Consider the following 20891-nt stretch of genomic DNA (forward strand, 5'->3'; position numbering starts at 1 on the left):
CAGCCACATGCCCATTGACGGCCGACACAGGGGTGACCGCCACCTTGGAGTCATAGAGGGGTTGTGAATTGGGAACTTGCGAAGGCATCCGAGAGTCCCCAACGCACACAAACGTCTAGCTAAAGTCATCACAGAAGGAGTCCTACACACATGATAGTACATATAACGTGAATCTACTCGAAAGCAAAGACATGCCTAAAGTGGATACCACAAACCATACCATCATCATCCTAAATCATACAAGCAGTTCATTGCAACTGTGAACAACATAAACCCTAGCAAGATCATGGTAGGTCAACACATTTTAGGACAAACAAGTAACCGGAAATGTGAAACCCTAACAAGATCATGATAGGTAAGCACAACAAACTAACACCTGGTACAAGAGCAAACCCTAGCCAAGATCTGACAACTCCGTTCGAGATTTGTCTGCACCGTAGGAACTCCCGAGCCAGGCATTTCTTCAAGATCTGGTTCGACTGTTCGAGAGTCTTTAAGAACCGATTCATACAACAACTTCACTCAGCCTAGGCAACCAAACTAGACGAGGCGAGTCAAGGCAACCAAAAGCCCCTATCATATTTGCAAAGTCAGCCGTTCCGTCGGAAGAAAAGTTGCCATGTTTTTCGTCCTAGTACTTTGCTGTGTGTAGTAGTGCTAGCCCAGTTTACCCGCCGGGTCTGGGATCATCCACCGACCACCTCCTCTCAGAAGTCAGAACCCAGATCTCTCCGCCCATGAAGTGCCACTCGGTGGCCGCGCTCTGGTCGCCGTCGCCGCCATCGCACCACATCACCGCCGTCGCCGCCACCCCCACCGCGCTCTTCACCGGCGCCGCCGACGGGACCGTCCTCCACTGGCCTCTCCCTCCTTCCCCGCCCTTCACCCCGCGCCCCTCCTCCCTCCTCTGCGCCCACGCCGCAGCCATCGCCGCCCTCTGCCCCCTCCCATCCCCCGCCGCCGCCTCCCTCCTCGTCTCCTGCGCCGCCGGCGTCCTCTCCCTCTTCTACGCCTCCGCGCCCCTCCGCTGCCTCCGCCGCCGCTCGCTCCCGCCCTGGGCCGGCTCCCCTTCCCTCGTCTCCCCCCTCCCCGCCTCCTCCTCCCACCCCCGGGTCGCGATCCTCTGCCACGCCCACGACGACCACCGCCACGCGTCCGCGGTCGTGGTTGTCGACGCGCGCACCCTCGCCGTCCTCCACACCGTCTTCCACGGCGCCCTCTCCGTCGGCTCCCCGCGGGCGATCGCCCTCACCGTCTGCGTTGCCTCCGCCGCCGCCAGCGTCGTGCTGGCCGACACGCAGGGGCGCACGCAAACGCTGCCCATAGTAGACGGCGCGGCCGTCGAGGGCGACTCGCCGAGGCGGCTCAGCGCGAGCTCGCTGTCCAGCGTCGCCTCCGCCGAGGCACCGGATGGTACGGTGGAGGCCGTGGCGCTATCCGACGACGGGAAGGTCGTTGCTCTGGTGCTCAAGACGAGCTGCTTGTTGAAATGCGCCGCCGAGGGTTCCGTGCTGGGCGAGCTGTCTCTGGCGAATACTTCGCTATGCACGACAGGGGTCAAGGGCTGCCTTGCTGGAGGGTTTTTTCTCCGCGGCGGGGAATGGGGAGCCCGGCATTTGGAGGATGGCAATCTGGTCAGGAGCTTGGTGCTATGGGGTAGCAATGGTGGCGCCATTGTTTACAGGGTTGCTGTTGGTACTCCATTGTTTGCCTGCGAGGCTGTATGTGAAGTTCCTGGTGTTTCATCCGACCATGGAGAGATGTCATCATCTATTCAATTTTGCCAGATGGGCAACTGTCTTATCAGGGCGGAGTCTCGACCGTATGAGATTGGCGGGTCCTTTTCCTGGAAACCTTTTATCTCCATATGGTCTATTGATCAACTAGAGTCGAGTATTGGAACGAACCCAGAGAGCCCACCTTTCTGCAAAGTTCTTGGAGAAGGCAGCCTTCAGGGAGAAGAATTTAGGTTAGAGCGTTCTCATTCACTCCCCAAGTCGGACAATGGAGTGGAAATGAGTTCGCAGATGTGCTCATCCGACAATGGGTTGGGGAGGTATGGAAGGACTGTGTCCTCTTCGATGGTACTTTCCGAGGATTCTTACGCTCCATATGCTATAGTTTACGGTTTCCATAATGGTGACATTGAAGTTATCCGATTTCTCAACCTGATGCCGGCTGCAACATTTGGTGGTGGAGGAGGGGTTTACCCACATATCTCTGAAAGATTTTTTGTGGGGCACAAGGGAGCAATTCTTTGCTTGGCTGCACACCACATGCATGCCCACTCTGACTCCAGAAGCTTTCAACGAGCACTCATATCTGGGAGCTTGGATTGTACGATTCGTGTCTGGGATCTAGATGCCGGCACCCTCCTTTCTGTGATGCATCATCATGTTGCGTCGGTTAAGCAAATAATACTACCACCAGCTTCTAGTCATCATCCCTGGAATGATTGTTTTGTTTCTGTTGGAGATGATGGCCTTGTAGCGCTTGTTTCTCTTCAAACCATGCGTGTTGAGAGGATGTTTCCTGGGCATTCTTGTTACCCATCAATGGTTGCTTGGGATGGAGTAAAAGGGTACATTGCTTGTTTTTGTCGTAGTCTGCACTCTACTAATGATGTGGGTAGCACATTGTATATCTGGGATATGAAATCAGGTGCCCGAGACCGAATTATTAGGGGGACAACATCTCAGTCAGTGTTTGAACACTTCTGTAGGGGCATTTCCAAAAATGCAGTTACTGGCGGCATATTGGGAGGGACAACTTCAGCATCTTCCTTACTTGTTCCAGTTCTGAAAGACACTGCCCTCCTTCAGTCTCGTGCAAACAGAAATGGGCTTAACGTTTCACCTGTATCAAAGAACCATCACACTGCTGCAGATTCTTTAGCTTTGGGTGCCCTTACTGCACATGATGTGAAGGGGAAGACACCAGCTCCAGATGATAGACATAATTCTGCATATAGTTCAGGAAAGGTTGGCTCTGCCAAGATCATAAACAAAAGAAGAAAATATCCCATAAAATGCTCCTGTCCATATCCCGGCATTGCAAGTCTGAGATTTGACCTCACAGAAATCATGTCCACACAGGGCAGCTTTAGTGATAGGCAGTTTAGGGATCATCTTTATGGTGATGATACCAAAGAAACTATACAGCCTGGAGTGTCACAAAATACTTCTGGGATCCAAGAAATGGATAGCCCATCTAGAGAGTCATTGGAAGGGCAATTACTTCGATTTAGTCTCTGTTTTTTGCACTTGTGGGGTGTTGATTGTGAGCTGGACAAATTACTTGTAGATGAGATGCAAGTTTGCAAGCCAGAAGACTGTCATATAGCTACAGGGGTGGTAGGGGATAGAGGTTCGATAACATTGATGTTCCCAGGGAAAGAAGCCACTCTTGAGGTAAGCTGTTTACTGCATATGCAGATTCTTGTGTTTAAGCACACCTGAAGTCTAAACATGATATTTTTTTCTGCTTCAGCTTTGGAAGTCGTCTGCTGAATTTTGTGCTATGAGATCTCTGTCAATAGTTTCTCTTGCCCAACGCATGATCACGTTATCTCGTTCTTGTACACATGCTAGCAGGTACTGGGTCATCTTTTTCTTTCCATTTCATGCGGGTTCATATTCTGCATAGCGTGAAACTGGCATCCATGGGCAGATTGAGCATCCCTCCAGCCTGGGCACTTTCCCAGGCTTGCCGGATGCACACTGCCTTATGTTAGTGTATCTTCATGGTAATTTGAACAAAAAATAGTATCTTAAGCCTTTAAATTTGTAGTTTGCCCAGAATTTCAAAATGTTCCTAGGTTGGTGGCATCTTTCATTTGGTTTCTTGGAGTGTTGCAGAAAAGAACTTGCACAGAAAACTTTGCAACAAAAAAAAATGCCATAATCTTGAACGTGCTTGGGTATGTTTTGAGCATATCTGTACTGCACTAGCAATTTAACCATGGATTCTTAAGCTCTACCCATGGGCACCAACTATTTGGGTAATTTGATATATTAATAACCTTGTGCTGCATCCTGGTTGGCTTTGCCTTAACAAATCTGGTATTGTGGCACTATTTAGGTATTTTTTACAATTGTCACAAATATAGCCTTTGCTGCTTTCAGTGTAGTATCAAATTCATGTCTTCTTTTTTCTCATCTACACTGTGTCTTGTTGCAGTGCCTTGGCAGCTTTTTATACAAGACACTTTGCTGAGAAAGTTCCAGATATAAAGCCCCCATCCCTCCAGGTTCTACTATATTTTCTGCGCACATAATTTCTTGCAGTTTGGGATTTTTCTTTCTTTACTGAAACCAATGTCTTTGGCGATCTTTATCGTGTGGATAAAGTACAGAAACTGGTGACTGTTCTTGCAGTGTAAGGCAAGTGACAATAGGTGAAGGCTTAGTTCATATCTGTGATACTCCCAGCCTAGTTGACTTAGTTTAGGTGGGCCTTTTAGTGTTACAACATTAAGAATTTAAGATATTTCCCTAGTTTCTTGTGTTTAACGTGGGTTAGGTCTGCGGTAACTAAACACAAGACAGAACAAAATATGTTGACTCTGGATGTACAAAATATGGTTATGAGCAGTTACAACTAGGTCCCGATCAGCCCCTAAGGGTGTATGTCTATATAGAGTTGAATTGGTCTAGTACATAACCCTCTAGGAACAAGAATAGGGACGGACCAACCCTTTGGACGTAAGCAACAAAGACAGTTTTACTTGCTGGTGCACATTTTTTGGGCCTTGGCGCATCACAATTCATTACCGCATCGTATTCATGCATAAATGGTGATGAACTGTATTCACATAAGTGATACCTCAGGAACAATTAGTTTTACTCAGCTCCATTCCAGATAGTCTGCTTTCTCCTTTTACTTAATGGCTACTAGCGACACCTTACTAGCAGATGCATAGCCTGGTAAGTTGATTGTGTCATATAATGGCATGTATTTGTTAATGAATCTGCAACTGTCATGTTCTGAGGACCTGGTTAAGATGGCATTATCTGTTATCCTTGAAAAGCACATATATATTTTTGAATTTTGCTGGTAAATCATATTTTTTGTAGTATATAATCTGCAATGCGGAATTTGTTACATCATAACTTTTTGATTAATGCTAGCCTTTGAATCACTTATATTATTGCTATATGACTACGTAATCTTTTCTAATTGTATAATTTGTATGTTCAGATTTGTATCCATATTCCGCCTATACCAGTTTTACAATCTGTACGCATCAGCTTGCAGATTAATTTGGGGCACTACATGTCCATATTCGATAATTTTCATCCCTGTAGGTTAAAACTTGTTAGCTTTGAGGTGGAAAAGAAAGTCTAGGAGATTTTTTTTAGTGTTTGACCTGCAAATTAGCTTCTTCTTGGCTGACCTTAGCATTCATCATTGTTGGGAAGATCTGATGGATGGGGTCAACATATTTTGGAACTCCTTGATTGGAAGCTATTGATCACTTGGTTAATAAACTGTGTCTGCTTTGCTTCTATTCTGGAAAGGGGTTGAATTTTTGGTCTCCGTGCATTGATTGAGAAGTTCTTTTCAAGCCCTAATAACTTCTACACCCTAAATTCACAATGCTATACCCCTAAGTGTCACGCATCGCCGGGAGAAAGCCTGCCAAGCCAACCACCCCTACTTTTGCCCATTATTGGGCCTCCGCCATGCGAAGCAAGTGTGCAATGTCAGGTCTCTCATTGTCAAAGATGGCCGGGTGCATCCAGATCCACCATGCCATGAACATGATCACCAAAAGGTGCCCTTTTGCACTGTCAGTGGGGTGGAGAGTATGGCCTGATGCCTCAATTCCATGAAGTGCTCTCCGACCATCGGGGGTGGATGAATCCACGAGACCACCTCATCCCCTGTTAGGAGGTGCGTCATGCTCTCCTCAGACAGGTCACAAAGAATACAGGTCGTTGGGTGCTGCTGCCACTACCTAGCAAGTCTCTCAGCCGCCCAACAACGGTCTTGGGAAGTCAAGCAAATAAAGAATTTCACCAGCGGAGGGGCCCAAGGTTTCGAGTTAAGTTCCATGACGTCGATTCAACTGCTTCCGGAAATGGAGGTTATCACAAGACTTGGAAGAATACCGGGAGTGACCATCCAAGGGAAAATGAGGTTGGCTAGGGTCACCGTGAGCTGCACCGCATGGACCATAAGCTAGATTTGGAAATACTGCCAAAGAGCGTGTTAAGCACTCCCCAGATGTCAGCGATTCGTCACCTCTACTGCAATGTCTCCTGCACTGTATGACTTCCTGGTGCGCCTAGAGATGAGACTGGAGCCCGTGGCTATTTCAATGATGGATCTATTGTCCAATCTTCGATCCTCCCAGAAGAGTTGGTTGTTCCGTCACCAACCACCATCTTGATGGATGGAACAAACACACACCCCTCATCTCGGTAGAAATGCCTGTCTGCATCCTCCAAATCTGATGCACCCTCAGTCGCAGTCTTCGATAGGTCGTGGATGCTGAGGCCACCATACTTCACCTAACTACAAACCTTGCTCCAGTTGGCAATGCAGTTGCTGCCCTGGGCGGCCACTCTGCCTATCCAAAGGAACCCCCGAAGGATCTTAGTCACCTACTTCTGCACCTTCTTGTAAAGCCCCATCACCATAAGGTGGTGCAGCGGCATCGTTGGAAGCACCGACTAGGTAAGGGTAACACACACCTCCTTCCGTATCATAGTTGTCCTCCAAGCAGGGAACTGCTACGCGAACTGGTCCACAATGGGTTGGAAGGCATCGCTGGAGGGTTTCTGGATTGAGAACAGGAGGATTGAGAAAAGGGATACCAAGGTACATGACCAGGAATAGTGCCAGCTGGCACCCAATGGCCGTCGCCACCTCGAGATTTCCTCATCCGAGCAAGCAATGGAAGACGTTGAGCATTTTGCAATGTTGGCGTGCAGTCTGGATGCCTGAACAGAGAACGCCAGTAAACTGTGAACTAAGAGTAGCTCTGTCCTATGTGGTGGCAGAAGACGAAAAACATCATTTACACATAATGAGATGCTTGCTGGTAAGTCATGTAGAACAGGTTGACTGACCCAGAAGCCGGTTCATGGTATTGATGACTATAGCGAACAACATTGGTGCAAGCGGGTTGTGGCGAAGCCTCTTGCGGTGCCACACTGGAGCGGGCTCCCCATTGAGCAACACATTTGTGCTTGCCGAGAAGAGGAGGATGGCAATCCACTTGTGGAAGTGCACCCCTAATCGAACATTCGAACTATCTGCAACGCCTCAAATAGCAGTGCCCAAAGCGTTGCGCAATGTCTAGTTTAAGCATGGTCCAAGGCTCCTTGAGCCGATGTAGGTATCTCGTTGTTGTGGGTGCACCACTTCTGAATGAACACGCATTGATTCTCCATGAGGCTTCCCACTCTCGGTGACAACACTTCTTAATGTTGCCGAAGTCTTTGCCACAAGCTTGGCGAAGATGTGAAAGAGACTCATGTGCAATAATCCCGCAGAGTTGTGGAGTAGGCTGTTTAGGAAGCGGGATCAACTGGGCTTGGTTAAGGCCCTGGAACATGCGTCCGCTAAGGGAGTGCAACTTTGAAAAAAACGTCATCACATCGGTCTTAACAACACCCCAACAAATCTGCAAGAATTCCGCCGTGAACCCATCCGGTCCGGTTGCCATGCTGCGTGGAAGAAGCCTTACGACCTCCCGCACCTCCTCTCTAAAGTCTAGCGAGAAGTCTGCTGCTCAGCCGTACCAAGGAGCCATGGCCGTGTGTTACGTGACCCCCATGCCATCGACCATAATGTTATGTATCACGTTCTTCTGTCTCCTGTATGAAGAATGCTGGTGAAAAAACACCATGTTTGTGTCCCCTTCACACTGCCATGTGATCCTTGAGCGCTGTTGAGACATAGTGATCTCAGGCGAAGCCAACCCGAGGCAAGGTTGTTCTACCTACTAATACTGTGACTTCTGGAAGTTCATTTATCATAGAAATAAAATAGTGTCTTGGTACTTTTTGCACTGCTGCATACTTGTCTTTTCTTGCTAAATACGGGGAGATTTGCACATTTGCCACACTTTATTTTGCAAATTTCAAAGTAAAGTGTGGCAAATGTGTAAATGTACATGAAAAGGACTACCATCTGCTCGCAAATATGATTTCTTAACCGAGTGGTGTGTATATTTGCAGCTTCTGGTGAGCTTTTGGCAACATCCTTCTGAACATGTACGAATGGCTGCTCGCTCCTTATTTCACTGCTCAGCTCCTCGTTCTGTTCCACAACCCCTCCGTATAGAGAGAAACAAAATTCCTGATGCCCACTTGTCTTCATCTGATCTTGTGGACACGCTTATACCAGCGATGCAGAATGCCTCAGTATCTTGTCATGGACAGTTGAAGACAGATGGTGAAATTGTTGATAGAGATGATGATGACGATACTTCTCAGATAAGCTCATGGCTGGAGTCATTAGAGAATCAGGAGTGGCTATCTTGGATTGGAGGAACAAGCCAGGATGCAGTGGCATCAAATATCATTGTTGCAGCTGCTTTCGTTGTTTGGTACCCAAGCATTGTGAAAGTTAAGCTTGCAAAGTTGGTTGTTAATCAACTAATCAAGTTGGTTATGTCAATGAATGATCGTTACAGTTCAACTGCAGCTGAACTTCTAGCAGAGGGAATGGAAAGCACATGGAAAGCATGTTTGGGCACTGACATTGCTCATTTCTTGAGTGACGTCCTTTTCCAAATTGAGTGCCTAAGCAGTGCACCTTCCAGCAATGCCATCTATAAAACTGCAGTTGCCGTTACAATGAGGGAAGCATTGGTTGGTACCCTTCTACCAAGCTTGGCTATGGCTGACATAATGGGATTTTTTGGTGTAATAGAAAGTCAAATTTGGGCTACTTCATCTGATTCACCAGTCCACGTAGTTTCACTCAAAACTCTCATCCGAGTAGTTCGAGGCTCTCCAAAGGCCCTGGCTGCTTATCTTGACAAGGTATGCACTGTATCCTCATTGACTCATTGTACAAATTGTAAATTTATATATCCTTATTGTACGCGTTGTAAATTTCTTAAGGGGTGTTGTAACAAAAATAAAAAAGTAAATTTATATATCCTCATTGTACCTCAGTGGTTTGACATATGGTTTTGTCGCCAAGCACCCTTGTTCGAGTCCCATCTCCCCTCTTAATGAAAAAAGTGTTGGGATAAACAAGTAGGACCTGTTTCAGTCAAGCTGAAATATCTTTGATAAATGTGTACATGACTAACCAATTTCTTTTTGTTTTTAAGAGTTGGAACAATTTGTCTTGTGTAGTCATTTTAAGGTTCACAGGCTTGCCACACGTTTCTATCCTGGGATCATAGATTCATATTAACTCCCAATATACAGTTGGTGGAGCTAAGGCATTTTGGTACTTACTAGTTCCTAGTTACTAGTATCTCGGTAGTTGTTAAGGGTTTCTCCAAGTTAGAAGCTTTCCATAGTTGCAGCACAATGGATAGTATGTGAGTTGTACACAAAGGGAAGATCTCCGATATTCTTTTAGATTTTCTCTATTTTATCCAGCTATATGTTTAGTTTGAGCTTTTCTGTATCAAGTTGTCTAGTACCACAGCCACATGTCATAACCAAGCAGTATATATATGTATTATGTATAAGAATATGTTATCACAAAAGGAAAACCTTTTTGTGTTGTGCAGGCAATCAGCTATATCCTACACACCATGGATCCAAGCAATTTAATAATGCGTAAAGCTTGCATTATTAGCTCAATGATGGCTCTAAGAGAAATTGCGCGTGTTTTTCCGATGGTTGCTCTCAATGAATCAATGACTAGATTGGCTGTTGGTGATGCTATTGGAGAGATTCATAGTGCCACAATTCGTGTCTATGACATAGAAAGGTACATATGCTTTCAAGTTGTAGAAAGTTGTATCCATTGAGCTATTAAATTATGCACCACCAATGGCATATATGGCTTCGGAGTTGTCATGGTAACTAGCGTGGACACTTGCACTTTGGTAGAGAATACAATATGGAAGTTCTTTTGGAATGTGTTTTGGTTGTGTTGGCCCAAATGATATGATAAATATTCTGTGGAACTGGTTTTGAATAAAAAATATGATCTTAATTTTCTGTAGCACTCTTGATTTATGATGATACAGTTGAACTGTAGTTCTCACAAAAAATAAAGCTTCAACTAGGAGCTGCTATACTTTGTTCATCTCAATTTTTCCATCCTTTTCTTTGCAGTGTCACGAAAATAAGGATTCTCGATGCATGCGGACCACCAGGTCTTCCAAGCTTTCTTGAAGGACCATCGGATACAACAACATCCATACTGATTACAGCTTTGAGTTTCTCACCGGATGGAGAGGTTTGATATTGCTATCTCCATACCAGAATCAGAATACCTTTAATGAAAGATATATGTGTACATTGTACATATGGCTTGTGTTAGCTTAAGATACCTCCCATCATCCCATGTGTATCTAAATATTTATCCAGGACATTGGTACATAAAAATTATATCACATATGCCACAGTTAAGTAATTTTTCACACGAGTTTTTATGAATCTTCTTTGATACTCCCTCTGGGCCAAAATAGTCAAATGGATGCGCTACATCTGCATGCATTTCTTCTTACATTAGCTTCATAAGAATGTCATGTGCATATTTGTTATTGGATTTTTATTTCCCATAAAATTATCATATCCCTCTCATTTCTATTACTCCCACCGCTCCATATTAATTTATTATGGATCGGGGGCAGTAACATATTAGATAAGAATCCGAGATTAAATTTGTGTTTTAGAAGACCATACAAAATAAGAACAGCATAAATAAAAAGTAAAATGCTCATATTCCTTGTGGATCTGTAGAATGTCTAGTCTATGGTAGAGTTTTCTCATTTAATATTTGCTATACCAGAAGATTGAGTTATATGACAAACATAATCTGCTTTTTAGCTATAGTTTGTTTTGAGCTGTAAATCTGATAGGGAATTTGGGTTATGTTTTGACAGTATCTTTTGCTCCTTTTTTACCTAGGGCCTTGTTGCTTTCTCCGAGAATGGATTGATGATTAGATGGTGGTCTCTAGGTTCAGCCTGGTGGGAGAGGCTAAGCAGAAGCCTTACTCCTATCCAATGCACAAAGCTTATCTATGTTCCTCCATGGGAAGGATTTTCACCCAACTCAGCTCGTCTGAGTATAATCTCTTACATCTTGGGACATGATAAACATGTAAATCCAGAGGTATATTTTCTACTTGTTTCGTTTCATTGTACTTGTCAATCTTGCAAGTGAAGGTACACTGGTACAACCATACAAGTGACCAAACATGCCATTGCCAATTTGCCATCATTTACTAATGTCATTTATGCGTTGCTTATATTAGTAGGGGGTAAGGATTTGTGTGATGTATTGACTAAGCTCAGTGGAGCTGCAAATAAATGCATGTGAATGATTAAGGTCATCAACGATTAAGTCCATAGGTATATAGTCCTTAGAACTGCCTGAATCTCACTTAGTCCATCATTACAATTCGTAAAACCTATTGCTTGTCTGTGCTGATTGGTTAGTTTTGGAACCCTGATCTCTAATCCCATGTCGTTATAATTCAGATGATATAATTATGGACAAGGTGGTCAGAATCACAATTCTGGCGTAGGATTCCACGATTATACAATCTAAACGATTACGATTGGCGATCTTACCATAAAGGCCCGATCCAATTCCGAATTGCGATTCTGAATAATTTTTACTTATAAAATCGCATCTCCTTGCAATATATCTTGCCACCTGGTTTGAATGATCCGATTCTGGTCATTAGTAGGTTCTGCCATTCTGTGGTCCAGCCTCAGATGAGTTTTGAAAACATAAACTGGCCCTAAAACTGAACTAGACGTGATGGCTCCACAACTTCCCCATTTTCTAGCAAAAAAGGCAGCCTTTTCCAGTTTAAATTGGATTTGTTTCTCAAGATCTATTGGATGTAAGTTGAAATATTGGCACTAAGGCATGTTTCTCCAGAATTTGTGATAAAAGGCGGGGTTTAGGCGTATGAACGGTCTGTTTTTGAACATGTTATTGCTGGTTTCTCAACCGGTGTTGATAGTCTTATTGAAATCTTACATCTAAAATATTGGTAAGAAGTTGAATTGAATAAATTGGACATAAACTGCACTTGTGTAAATAATGATTTGAGCATGAGTGAAGTTGGAACAAATGTATTTATCAGAGAAATAGTCTAGCACCATGTTATTATATCTTTCTAAGTTGCTTAAGGATGTTGTTAAGACTGTCTTAAGGATACTTTGTTTCTGTATCACATATTATGTTCTCTTTCTATCTGTTATTTTTTCTTTTTTATGTGAAAAATATCGTCCTCATCTCTTCTATCATCTGTAGTATGTTGAGAACACATAATACTGATTATATTTGGCCAGAACTTGCTAATTATATTATTCTATTCAGTTTTCTTCATATTGATAGTCTGAAGTGCTGTCATGTAATTCTCACTTGTCTTTGGAGAATCATATCCCTACTGTTATTGATATATGAAATGTGTGATTCTGGGCTTTGCAGACTAAGACGAGGGAACTAGACGACGCTGATAATCTAAAACTGTTGCTACATAATCTTGACCTTTCTTACCGCCTTCACTGGGTTGGTGGAAAGACCATTAAACTTACAAGGCATGGTCAGGAGTTGGGTACATTTCAGTTGTGATTAAATGACGAGTTCTGTCTTATTGTTGACTTGGATTTTGTTGAGTCGTCTTGGAGATAGTAGGCAGATGCACTGAATCGTGATCAGAGTGGCTCAATGTTTTAGCCAAATCGGAGACAGTAATATATATCATGTAAGACACTTCTCTTTGTCGTCAATTATGAAAGATATACTTGTGCATATAATTGTATAAACAGTGCATTATATGTTTCCTAATGTACTATTGGAAAAACTCGAACCCAAACGCAGTACCAACAGGATTGTTGATTATATGGATGTCTCTGGAAGGGGCACTTCCGTTTCACCATCAGGCTACAAATGCAGCATGCTTTCTGGTTGGCAGATCAGAGACACTTTGGAGTTGGTGCCAACCTAAGGTAGGGTCTCTTGTTTGAGAGGTCTAAAATGATACTGCATCCATTCCAAATTAGTTGACGCAGTTTTGGTCTAGATACACATGTATCTAGATTTGTTTTAGTGTGTAGGTTTGCTTATTTTGGAAAAACGCTGCACCAACTAATTTGGAACGAAGGGAGTATTTGGTTTGGCTCTCCATTTAAACCTGCTGGTCTTCCAGCACTGACCGTTCAGTGATCATTCTTGATGCTAAGACACAAGATGAGAATTTTGAGAAAAAAAGGTCTAGTCAAAATTAGGTTTTAATATTGCCTGCCATTTAGTTGGGTAAAAACCCATAGTCATGTATACTACTCCCTCCGTCCCATAATATAAGATGTTATTACAACCAATGTAGGAATATATTTGTTGTAATATTAACTTATATTTTGGAACGGAGGTAGTAACATCTTGTATTATGGGATGGAGGGAGTATTACTCACTATTTTGTATTACCATTTTTACTTAATTTTGAATGAACTAGGAGGCAGTCGCTGTAGACAATTCAGTCTTTGCTGAGTTGCTTTTGCAGTTTTTTTTTTCTGAACTATAGCTGATAATGCAATCATTCTGCAGTCTAGTTCATGTGAAATACCAAGAGTCGGGGAGCTTCTCTCAGTTAACTATCAGCTGACGGCCTGAAGATCTGAAGGATATCAGATCTAGTAGTAACTTGTTTGAGTTGCAGGCACACATCTTTCTTCATTCATCTGCCTGCCATAGGTGTGTACTACTGCTACAGATACCACCTGAAGAGATGCACCTGTAATGTTGTGATGACTGGTACCAAAGTTATTTTTCACTTTCACTAAACCAATGTAATCTTATAACTGAGTATAGTTTTATCGGCAAGGCAGATTGGCAAGGCAGAGTCCGTGTTCTGTACTGAAAATATATGACTGAGATCGGTCTAATGTGTGAAAGAATTTGAATCACAAGAGCGATGTATATGTAGAAAATAAACGAATGTGCCTATACAACCAGTTTTTTTTGGGGAGCATTTACGCCCATGGAAGATTAATTTATGGCGAGCTCTAGTGATTATTGTACAAAATTCCTGTCAATGGTATTTTTTTGCTGAATGTAACATTTTTCTGTGTGTGTAACATTTTTGAAAATGTTACATCGTTTTGCAACGTTTCTCCTACCTTATCGAACATTAAAGGAACACACATGTAACATTGGTGCAATCTCTTTGTATCATATACATAGAAATCATTGCATCAGTTCACACGTTCTTGAGCGATCGAAAACGGGTAATGCATTTATCAGATCCTGATATTGTATGTAACATTGAAAAAGTTCCTCGAACCCTGACCATCCCAACGACAATGGAGGCACCACCATGGCTGAATTCGAGCTCGTTGACAACAAATCTGCCACGCCGAAGATTTATCTTAGAAAGACCCATCTTCCTAGAGTTTAGACCATCGTCCATGGTGGCACGGGCGAGCTTGGCAATGGCTGGCTCAGGATAAGCACACGTCGCCTCCTACACATGGAAGAAGACTAGGGATGGCGTCCGTCTGTGGGAGAGGAGCAGTCGTAGTGCCCCTCAAAAAGAGGAGGGATGGAGGAGAGGAATGGCGGCAACCGGCTACCTACAGCAGGGGCGCACAACGGTGGCTGGCAAGCAGCGGGAGCGGGAGCGGGAGAGGAGCAGTCGCAGTGCCCCTCAAAAATGAGGAGGGATACATGAGAGGAATGGCGGCAGCCGGCTATCGGTAGTGGGCACATGGCGGCGTCGAACGAACGAACCGATTGTTGTTTGATGGAAAGACTTGGGGCCTACATTAAAGTTTTTTTTCCGCCAAAACGCAAAAGCTTAGCGTTTCGATTTGTAGATAGAAAAAGAAATTTACATTACAAGCCTAAGACAAGAACAGGACACCCACATACACACCCAACACTCAAAACGAGACTACAACAAAAAAAGTCCGAAATCCATCGAGTGCTCCTCTAAGACGCTACCGAGTGAGCTCCTGCGCTAAACAGAACCCATGCAGATGAAAGTTGCAGTGCTTGTGCACAATCAAAATTACCAAGAACCTGCCAGCCGCAGCCAAGACGTGTACCACCCAGATCGCGCGAGCCCACCATGCCTCAGTTGGGAGCATTGCTGCTCCGGCCTCAGCCTAAATTCGGGAACACCATCGGCGCAACGGCTACCTCCCAGCAACCTCAACAGGCTTGCTCATTACCGGTCACTCCGCCGCCGCTCGTCACCCACCTCGTCGTAATAGAGAAGATATGGGGATTTCCTATTCTAATTCATGGAAGGGCTATTTGAGCTTAGAAATAAACACATGGGTTTTCCAGCTAAATGTTCGATGTTGGTCCCATGCCTTTTTCCAGCCTGGCAACGCCAAGTGTCTTGCTGGCAGCGTTTGTGTATGAAATTGCACCTAAAATACAAGTTTATGCACTGCGGGAACACATTTTACTAGTTCTTGTATGAAAATGCACCTAATAGACAAGTTGTTGTATGAGTGGTGCAATTACCTCTTAATAAAGACATTCCGTTTCGGTATTTGCATGTTGAAGTATTCAACAGTAATTAGCTATATCCATTGGAAACTAAGATTTCCCCTCGCGAGAAGAAAAGCGGCGTTCTAGGGCTCAACCCTAGCCACCGCTGCCATCTTCCCCGTCTCCGCCGTCTCCAACCGGGAGCTGACGGGCCCTGCCTCCTTTGCTTGCCGCTCCGGTGGAAGGAGGGGGTGGGGACCTCGGACCTGCGACATTGTAGTAAGGTCCTAAAAGTTAGAGTTTAGTCAACCGGTAGCGATGCTATGGTGGCTATGGCTGTTGTGTGTGGGACAAGAATAAGATATACCCGTCTCGTCATCCACCTCGCCGACGGCGTTGAGGAGATCGGAGAATCATCTAGTTGTTGCTCCCATAGAGTGGTGGATCTCATCCACTCTTTGTTTGTTACAAGTTTCATGTTAGAAGATTCGGATGAATTTAAGGGTTCAATGACGATGACTCTAGGTTGTTAGGGGAACGTGCACGAAGATTTTCTGTTTGTCATCGGCAATGGCAAACTGGCTCCGTAGGAGAGCAACGATAGCGGCGAGTCAGCGTCTCGCTTTCGCGGTAGTGACCATTAGGTGATTCACGGATTTATACTTCTTGTGAACTTCTATAATAGATCTAGAATTTCTCGCATTTTTTTTATAGTTATATCCATTTTGTGAAATGGAAGAGTCAAAAACTCTGGAACAAATCCGGTAAACTGGTACACTTAAAACCGATTGCATATAGCTATCTGGTAGAGTTGCTCTTAATGCTGTCAAGTTCAAAGCAAACTCCTATTTGTACGCCGCGTGGTAAAGATCCAGACAGATCGGCAATGCGTTAGTATTACTAGTTCCGATCAAGTCAAAATTTCCCAAGTTAAAGAACAAGTCAAATTTCCATAAATAACTCACCTTCCAAATTTCTGACCGACCGGGTTACGAAATCGGAGCTGTCTAGGTGAAAAAGAAACGCGGCGCTGCGCCTAGCCACATACATGGTTATGGTAACTATTGCACACGGTGATTTCTTTCCAAAATTGCCTCGTTGATCAGATCCCAAATTTAACACGGAGCAGCAAAAAACCGGAGCTCTGCCGCCATTTATGGCAGCGCCTCTTCCTCCTTATATACCCCAGCTCCTTGCCTTGCACCTCCATCGCTTCGCATAGAGCCATAGAGCAAAGAGAGCGAGAGACAAGAAGCAGAGCAAAGAGCACCCGCCGCCGCCGCGCTTTAGGTTTAGCTTCCTCCCATGGCGCGCCCACCGCTCCTCGAAAACGGCAAGAAGACCAAGGGGCGGCAGCGCAGGGAGCTGCGCCGGGTGGAGGACAAGGAGGCCCGGCAGGTGACCTTCTCCAAGCGCAAGGCCGGCCTCTGGAAGAAGGCCTCCGAGCTCGCGCTGCTCTGCCACGCCCGCGTCGCCGTCGTCGTCGTCTCCGAGGCCGGCAGGGCCTTCGCCTTCGGCAGCCCCTCCGCCGACGCCGTCCTGGGCGGCGACACCGACGACGCCCCCGAGGACTGGGAGGAGATGGAGGCGTTGTGCCGGGAGACCAGGGAGAGAGCCGTGGAGGTCGAGAAGGAGGCCGAGCGGATGAGCGCCGTGGGGAACAAGGTGCTCGAGCTGCAGAGGCAGACGGGCAAGCGCTTCTGGTTCGAGGTCGATACGGCCGCGCTCGGGGAGGAGGAGCTGCTGGTGTTCGTCAGGGCGCTCCGACGACTCAGGGATAACGTCGGCCGCCGCGCCGATAAGAAGTAGCCAACTCCACGGTCCACCGCCGCAGTAGACAAGCCCGAGTATTAGGGTAATGCTTGCTTAGTTAGCTAATTTACGTGCCACTAGTAATCATTTAGTTCTACTTACTCGCGTTTTGGTAGTAAGTACCTGTAAGTTTTGTCTCCGCTCCTACATTCTTTATCCCAATTCTGAAAGTTTTCTAGGCCTTGTTTGGTACTAGTGTTTCAGTGGGGATTATTGGGGATAATACTCTAGAGTATTGGGTGAATCACTGCTGTCACCCAATCCCCACAAAACCCCATCCCCAATCCAATAGGTAGGGGTAGAGTATTGGGGATTGAAAAAATTACACTAAAAATTTGGGGAAAAGTGGGGAAAAGTGGGGATAAGTGGGGATTAAACTCTCTCATACTCTAGCACCAAACATGCATTGGGGATAAGTGGGGATTTAAAATTTGGAGCGGATTATCCCCGCTAATCCCCACTAAAACTCTAGTACCAAACAAGGCCTAGCGGGGAATTCAGTCGATCAATCTGATAGCACTCTTCATGTAAGTATATAGATCTTTAACTCAACTTTTGCCACACATCATGCCTTATTAGATCAACTTGATGAATATAAGATTTGATGCCAAATTAATTGTTGACTAAAGTACACAACCCATAGCCAATATTTTTTTTTTTGACGTAAGAACACTTATATTATAAAGCAAACAGGCCGCCTCATTAAAAACCTTCCAGTCCCCGTAGGTACCCTGGTAAGGAAAAGAGTGCGTAAGAAACCTGCTGCCCAGAGATTACACAGTGTTCATACAATCCGCAGTGATCAGATCCCGAACGCAGTCAGGGACTGAATCACTCATACAACCCGAAAAGCCAGACTTTCCTAAATGTGCTAGAACATGAGCAACCCCATTCTGACTCCGATCTACTTTAGCTAAGGAGATGTCGCTGAAAATCTTCAACAGTTCACGAGCCTCTAAAATCGTGGTCCAATCCGGAGCATGCACCACCGCATCATCCATTATCGCATGCACCGCCCAAGAACAATCAGACTCCAAAGAGGCAGGCCAACGACGGATGGCCGTCAGGTGTCGGAGACCTTCTAGACATGCAATGACTTCCGCCTCTTGTGCACTTGCACAGCCAGTAATTGGCTTCCAATCAGCAAGGATAGGATGTCCCAGATGGTCACGGATAATGATACCAACGCCTGCTAATTTTGACATAGAATCCCACCCTGCATCAACATTAACTTTGATAGAGCCAAATGGCGGTGGTGACCAGGACAACGCCTTAATCGCCTCATCCCCAACCCCTGTAAAAGAGCGGTGGTAATTCACTAAGTACGGTACAGAGGCTGATACCGATGCCTTTCCATCCCCATGCACAATATTATTTCGATGGTGCCAGACCCGCCACAAAAGGAAAATGATTTTGGGTCGTTGATCCTTAGTGGCATTACTCAGGAGCGTAAAGATCCATTCATCATGATTCACTTCAAAGGCTGACTCGTCCGGGAGTGACCAGTGTGCTCGCAGCTCATCTCGGAGAGCCCGAGCCAGGGTACATGCAGTCAGCGCATGGTGAGAGTCTTCAGCCTTACAGCCGCATAGCGAGCATGTCGGATTCACCGAAGCAATACGCCGGTTTAGATTCTGTTTAGTTCCCAGAGAGTCCGATGCAACCTTCCAGGCAAAGACCCTGAGCTTCGGCGGAACAGCAGCTTTCCAAACGAGGTCCCAAACTTTCCGTTCACCCGTAGGCCCGGCACTTGATTGTCCGCCAGAGAGAGAGGAAAGCCTAGCCTGCAGCCCAATCCGATATGCAGATCGGACACTGAAAAGGCCATTGTGCTCCCCACTCCATGCTACGAAATCATCAGTCGCACGAGCAGGTAACTTGATACCGAGAATTATTTCAGCATCATGTGGCAGACAACACTCGCGGACAGCAGCCTCATCCCACGTTCTGGTTTCTTGGTTTATGAGTTCCGAAACCCACTTGCGACGCGAGAGATGTCGTCTCCCTCCAGTTTAAGAGCTCCCGGCCTGGGGATCCAATTGTCCCGAAATTTTTTTACACTCGAACCTGTACCAATTCGCCATATAATACCTTCCTTCAACAGATCAAGACCATGCACAATACCCTGCCAAGTTTGAGATTGGTTTTGGATGAAAGCCGTATCCAACAGATGGCCAGAGGGGTAATATCTAGCTTTGAGCACCCTCGCACATAGACTATCAGGAAACTGGATCAGCCGCCAAGCCTGCCGAGCCAACAGAGCTTGGTTAAAAACGTGGAGGTCGCGAAAGCCAATGCCACCATATCCTTTTGGCCTAGTAACTTTGTCCCAGGCTAACCAATGCATTTTCCTTTTATTGGTCTCATCACCCCACCAGAAATCACGAATAATGCGCTCCAAATCATCAATCAAGCCGGTAGGAAATTTGAATACTCCCATGGCATACGTAGACACAGACTGCAAAACCGATTTAATCAAGATGTCTTTTGCCCCTGATGACATGTACTTACCAGACCAGTCACTAGCATGTTTAGAGAACTTCCCTTTAGTCGACTTAAATTTCCCTTTAGTCATACGTCCATCAGGAACCGGCAGCCCTAGGTATTTCTCTTCAAAGCAGGTGGTCTCATACTTCAGAATTCCCTTAATCTGATCTTGCACTACTTCCGTACAGTTAACGCCATACATAATAGAACATTTGCCTAGACTGACCAATTGCCCTGTGCCTTGTTCATATATGTCTAGGATGGATTTGATGACCCTTGCCTGATCCACCGAGCCCTCAAAGAATAAGAGGCAATCATCTGCGAACAGGAGGTGAGAAATGCCCGGGGCACGGCGGCAGATATGTAGCTCATGTAGGGACCCGGCCTCAACTTCCTTCCGAATAAGACAAGACAAGCCGTCAGCAACAAACAGGAACAAATAAGGCGAAAGAGGATCACCTTGGCGTATGCCGCGAGATGGAGTAAAGGGGTCCAACATATTTCCGTTAAAGCGAACTGAATATCGAACGGTGGTAACGCACGCCATCACCCACCGAATCCATTGACTGTGAAAGCCCAACTTCGCTAAAACCCCTTCCAAAAACCGCCAATCAACACGATCATAAGCCTTAGCCATATCCAACTTATAAGCACAAAATTTCTTCCGAGCAGCTGAACCCGTCTGAATTGAGTGTATGCACTCAAAGGCCATCAGGGCGTTATCAGTAATAAGGCGTCCTGGTATGAATGCACTCTGTGAAGGTGAAATAATATCCTGGAGCACGGGTCTCAATCTATTCACCAAACACTTCGAAACCACCTTAAATATTACATTGCAGAGACTTATAGGCCTGAAGTCCTTAAGAATTTCTGGGTCATTTTTCTTTGGAATTAACACAATAGCAGTGTCATTTACTTCTTCGGGCATAATACCAGTAGCGAAAAACATTTGAACAGCATGAACCACCTCTTCCTTCAGTAGGTCCC

General features: G+C 45.3%; 2 protein-coding genes across 3 annotated transcripts; both read left to right on the forward strand.

Moving 5' to 3' along the window:
* Positions 1-683: 683 nt before the first annotated feature.
* Positions 684-14273, forward strand: LOC127313915 (uncharacterized). 2 transcript variants are annotated; one of them, XM_051344395.2, is made up of 10 exons: positions 684-3410; positions 3490-3593; positions 4180-4249; positions 8190-8999; positions 9707-9909; positions 10260-10383; positions 11058-11264; positions 12597-12873; positions 12990-13117; positions 13713-14273. In XM_051344395.2, the coding sequence occupies exons 1-8, from the start codon at positions 738-740 to the stop codon at positions 12738-12740; spliced, it is 4335 nt and encodes a 1444-aa protein (XP_051200355.1). In that variant the 5' UTR covers positions 684-737; the 3' UTR covers positions 12741-12873; positions 12990-13117; positions 13713-14273. The 2 variants fall into 2 exon arrangements, with proteins under 2 accessions (XP_051200355.1, XP_051200356.1); XM_051344396.2 differs by lacking the exon at positions 13713-14273 and adding an exon at positions 13192-13673.
* Positions 14274-16672: 2399 nt separating this feature from the next.
* Positions 16673-17566, forward strand: LOC127313916 (agamous-like MADS-box protein AGL29). Its single transcript, XM_051344398.2, has one exon. The coding sequence runs from the start codon at positions 16911-16913 to the stop codon at positions 17412-17414; it is 504 nt and encodes a 167-aa protein (XP_051200358.2). The 5' UTR covers positions 16673-16910; the 3' UTR covers positions 17415-17566.
* Positions 17567-20891: the final 3325 nt, after the last annotated feature.

The sequence above is a fragment of the Lolium perenne genome, chromosome 7 (genome assembly GCF_019359855.2).
Source record: "Lolium perenne isolate Kyuss_39 chromosome 7, Kyuss_2.0, whole genome shotgun sequence".
NCBI lineage: Eukaryota > Viridiplantae > Streptophyta > Magnoliopsida > Poales > Poaceae > Lolium > Lolium perenne.